The 5000-nt window shown below is 34.9% G+C and overlaps 2 protein-coding genes across 2 annotated transcripts in view; one reads left to right on the top strand and one right to left on the bottom strand.

Moving 5' to 3' along the window:
* MED24 (mediator complex subunit 24) overlaps positions 1-5000 on the bottom strand; it is a 349247-nt gene that overhangs the window by 273818 nt on the left and 70429 nt on the right. The window lies entirely within an intron of this gene.
* The window catches only part of LOC137638796 (carbonic anhydrase 2-like), a 22076-nt gene continuing 21134 nt past the window's right edge, over positions 4059-5000 (top strand). Inside the window, exon 1 of the mRNA XM_068371171.1 lies at positions 4059-4161. Within this exon, the coding sequence (XP_068227272.1) occupies positions 4059-4161 (103 nt within the window). The remainder of the gene's footprint in view (positions 4162-5000) is intronic.

The following is a 5000-nucleotide window of genomic DNA, read 5'->3' as shown; positions in this document are numbered from 1 at the left end:
GTGAACAGCGGAGTTCTCCAAGGGAATGTGTTGTCACCTATGTTATTTATCCACATGGATTTTATAATGCATAGAACAGTTGGGGATGGTGGAGAAGGATTAGACAGGATTAGTAATAGGATATTAGCTGACCTAGAGTATGTTGATGACGCTATCCTTATTAGCAGAACACCACAGGACTTGCTAAGCTTTGTTACCCGGAGGCAGGAGATATCACAGGAGGTTGGGCTCAAGATAAATAGAAGAAAGACAGATGATGAGAACAGAATATACCATTTGAAGGTGAAAGGATTAATGAGGTGGAATCATTTAAATACAGGAACTAAGATCTCCAATACAGGATCTTTAGAATTAGAGTTTAATGAAAGATTGAAAAAAGCAAATCAGACAATGGGCAGATTAAGTAAAATTTGGAAATCAAATCTCCAGGAAATTACATACAAAGATCAGGCTATATATCACTTTAGTGAGATCGGTGTTACTGTGTGGACATAAGTTATGGTATGACAACAAAACAATATCAAACAGATTTAGTAGATTTGAGAACAAAGGCCTCAGAAGAATATTGGGAGTTAAAAGGCAGGACAGGATTAGAAATGAAACTATAAGAGAGATTACTCGAGTGCCATATGTGGATGAGATCATGATGAGGGGTAGATGGAGATGGTTTGGGCATGCTCATCGCACTCCCCAAGAGAGATTAGTTCACCAAACTTTCAACTGGGCTCCACAAGGCACTAGGAGAGTTTGCTGTCCCGTTACTACATGGGTGAGGACTATGAAGCGTGAAGTAGATGATGAATGGAGAAGTATTGATTTAAAAGGTCAAGATGGAGACGACCGGCGAAATCTAACCGAGGCCCTCTATGTCAATAGGCGTAGTAGGAGATGATGATGACGATGATGATAATTATGATGATGATGACGATGATGATAATTATGATGATGATGTGATACTGTATATATATATATATATATATATATATATATATATATATATATATATATATATATATATGTATATATATACAGTATATATACAGTATATATGTATAATTTATATATATATATATATATATATATATATATAGAGAGAGAGAGAGAGAGAGAGAGAGAGAGAGAGAGAGAGAGAGAGAGAGAGAGAGAGAGAGAGAGAGAGAGAGAGATATCCCATCCCTTGGGGCACCCAAGTAGATGAAGAAACACACACACACATACACACACACACACACACACACATATATATATATATATATATATATATACAGTATGTATATATATATATATATATATATATATATATATATGGGGGGGGGACGCGTGTGCGTAGTTACTATTGTGAAAAACTGACATACAGCAATAGATTAAATCAATGCACTTCAAAATATATAGTTCTACATTATGAGTCGAAATGGCCGTCTAAAGGAAGATAAAAATTCATCCGTCTATGAAATAAAATCAATCGCAGACAAATTCGTGTACACTCACAAACCTGACATCGAATCTACACAGAGGATTCCCGTCTGTGGTGACATCATGACTCTTAAATCTTTCTGACTTGGTGATTTTGAGAAGAGGCGAGGACCTTGGAAGTCGGAACACAAACGTCAGTTGTGGTGTGGCCACTGAGAGCGCACGGTGTGTTCCCCAAACAGTGAAATTCCAAGTTAATCGAGCCGTTCTTTGCGGAGATTTCAACGCGTAGCTAAAGGAACATCTGATTCAGAAACACCTTACAAGAAGAACAGTTAAAAAAAAACAAGTAACAACTTTGATAAGATAGTAAGAGGAACTGAATCTAAACATATACATAAGAAATGCGTAAACATAAAACTTATCTAAGGAGGCAAAGAATTTTCATAAACACGTGATTTCCAAACGAATATCAGGAGGAAGGAACCGTGCCTCTATAATGATTAAATAAATTATCGGTTATTTTGATAAAATAAACATTTCTAAAAAGAATATTCCCAAACAAGAGGCAAAAAGTTACGTATTTGTAAATAAATGTTAAAAGAAACAAATGATTTCGGTAATTACTTTCATAACCACATATAAGGAAGTAAACTATTTCCGTAAACACCACTGTATTTCTACAAAAAACTAATCGAGTGAAATCATTCATACCCATCTATAACTGTGGTATATTTATAAAATTTAAAAAAAGTCAGCTGTTGATTATAACTAAAGATTATTATTTTACAAAGATGAAAATAACGAGCCACTCAATCATGAACGCCCAATTTGTATTCATCCTTGTACTGGTAAGCAGTTTATTAATGTTTCTTTTATAAAATCCAAGATTAAACACAATTATATTAAAACCGGTATATGTTTTTTTTGTTTTGTTTTTTAAACAAGAAGCCACACTGCAAAAAATTACACTTTTAACCTCCGAATCCACGATGAATCTTATCTGGAGCAAATTTCTGTAGCATTAATAGTCCATATACTTACAGTCCATATCATGTCTGTGGAAATCAAGAACATATGGTTACACCATTATAGAATATTTCAAGGTTTTCCTCACTTCACTTATCTAAAACTTCCAAATAAAACACTTTTCACAAACCTACTGTCCTGCTCTCTTTCACCTAGACAAATATTCACGTACGCAAACTTTTCAGCATTTCCATATAATTCCAAATTTTTCTCGAAATCAGTTCCTAAAATTTATATGTACTACGGAAAAAAATTGGTTTTTTAAAGCCTATTTTTTTCTTTCGTTTGAAAACTTAACTTTCAGGAAGCATTCATTTTAGAAAATTCTTCCTTCATTTAAATATTGCTTCCGCAGACATTTACTTTCTTCACCCTCTTACCTTTTAAGGTTCCTATTATAGCGCAGGTCCTCTGTTCTAGAATAATTCCTAATCAACTACACTTAATCCTATTTGCCCAACAAATCGGCCAGTTCTATTCACACACCATTCATATAAAGAACACCAGAAACGAAATTGCATTTTCCCCTCTCAGCTTGGTGTGTCACCAAATGGCCAAGGGATTTGGGTTTCCTACCCTATTCCATAAGAATAACGAGACAGGGAAGATACTAAGTCTTGGGGGTTTAAATGCATTTGGACGTGACAGATAAAAACAAAAATGTATGATAGCTGATTTGATCAAGGAGAGAAAGCTGGATGCCTTGTCACTTGGTGGAACAAGATTGAAAAGACAGTATGTGAAGGAAGGGTAAGGACAAAGAGTAATCGGAATAAGGATAGTTAAAAGATGTAAGGGTGAGGTACGGGTAGTGCTTTCAATGTAAATGAATACAAATAATTCATTTCGAAGATTGTATATCATGTGTAAGAATGAGCATAATAGGATAAAATTTGTGACAATGTGAATATGGGTTATGAATGGAAAAGAATAAGAGTGATAGAGTCACTTCGTGAATCTCAGTCTTTACTTGACTGGTTTTGAAGAACACGAAAGGTTGTTTGGGCTACGAGATATAAATGCAAATGCATGTGACAGAAAGAAAGGGAGTTGTTCGTAAGTAGGCTATTGAGTTGTTTTATTAGATAAGAATGGAGAAAGTAATGTGCACATGTGTTTGAAAAAAGGCTCGGATGTCAGAAATATGCTTGGGAAAGACAATATATTGAGGAAAAGAGACTGATAGATTATTTGTTTTTACAGAACAAGTTAATGAATGTAATGGTGAAGAGAGGTATGGCTGGAGGTATATCTGATCATCAGTTGGTTAAAGTGAAAGTTTGGCCATATTCATGCAAGTTGAATAAAAGAGTGAAAATTTAGTTTTAAATATAATTAAGACAAATTGACTGGTTAAGAAGGAAGTGCAAAGAACATATAGGGAGAAATGGAAAAACCTGTTCGATAATGTTGAAGATAGAGAGGAAGTATCATACTACGAGGTCTTGAAATTCCAGGATAAGGTCATAAGTACAGCATGGAGTATTTGTGGACATAAGAGGCTAGGGAGAGGGTACGATAATTCTAAGTGATAGAATAAGGCGATAAGTTTTGCGAAAAAAAAAAAAATTGATCTGCAACTGATAAGAGAGAAGGGAAGATGATAATACAAGAGGATGAATAGGGTAGTCAGAAATACAGTGGAACAAGAAAATATACCGAACACCAAGTATAGAGGTGAATATAAGCCTCAGAGAGAATTAAAAGTTTTATATGGAGGTAAATGCAAAATGAAAGGTCAATAAACGAATGGACTCTACATTATAGATGTTGGAGGCGAGATACTGTTGGATGTGAATGCAGTCCTGGGTCAATGAAGTGAGTATTGTGAAGTTTTGTAGAATGTGGAAGATAAAATTCCGGCAATGCTGAGTGATGCAAGACTTGGAAGGGGGCTGGGTAAGACTGGCAATACTTATGCAAGTGGCTGTTGAAAATGTAAAAATGGCAACCTAAGAGTTTGAAGAAAGGAAAGACAGAACTGTGTGGGATTATAAGCTAGAGGCTGATGATTAAAAAAAAAAAAAAAAAAAAAGAAAAAAAAAAAACAGCAGCCACTGCCGTAATTATCCTTTACTTCTGGAATCGTGGACTAAGGCACTGCCCAGTACAACTTCATACACTTACGCAATAGGCTCATCAGCAGTGACACTCAGCCTTAGCTTATAACGTACTCTTGTGTTTCCTAGATATTATGACCGTTCTATACCAATATGCCTTTCACTCCATTTTTCCTTATCATATTTATAAAGGCCATTAGTAGCAAAAAAGGTAAGGACTCATGGAAAGAACTTCTCACAGAGACACTGCAAACACATCCCTCAAAATTTCAGATAAATAAAATAACTAACAAGTGGTGAAAATAGCTGGAAATTAGATCAAATTATCATTAAGTAAAATAGCAAACCAAGCTTTTGGGACACTTGATTAGTAAATATACCATTTATGAACGCATATACTTTGAGAAACAGTTCAAGTTCTCCCGCTTCAAGTTGTTTTCTTTAACAATAATTGTGGACGGCAATCATATCATAAATTGACGCTTGTCCACACTTAAC

This window comes from Palaemon carinicauda, chromosome 1 (genome assembly GCF_036898095.1).
Source record: "Palaemon carinicauda isolate YSFRI2023 chromosome 1, ASM3689809v2, whole genome shotgun sequence".
NCBI classification, from domain to species: Eukaryota; Metazoa; Arthropoda; class Malacostraca; order Decapoda; family Palaemonidae; genus Palaemon; species Palaemon carinicauda.
This window is presented reverse-complemented; position numbering and strand designations above follow the sequence as displayed.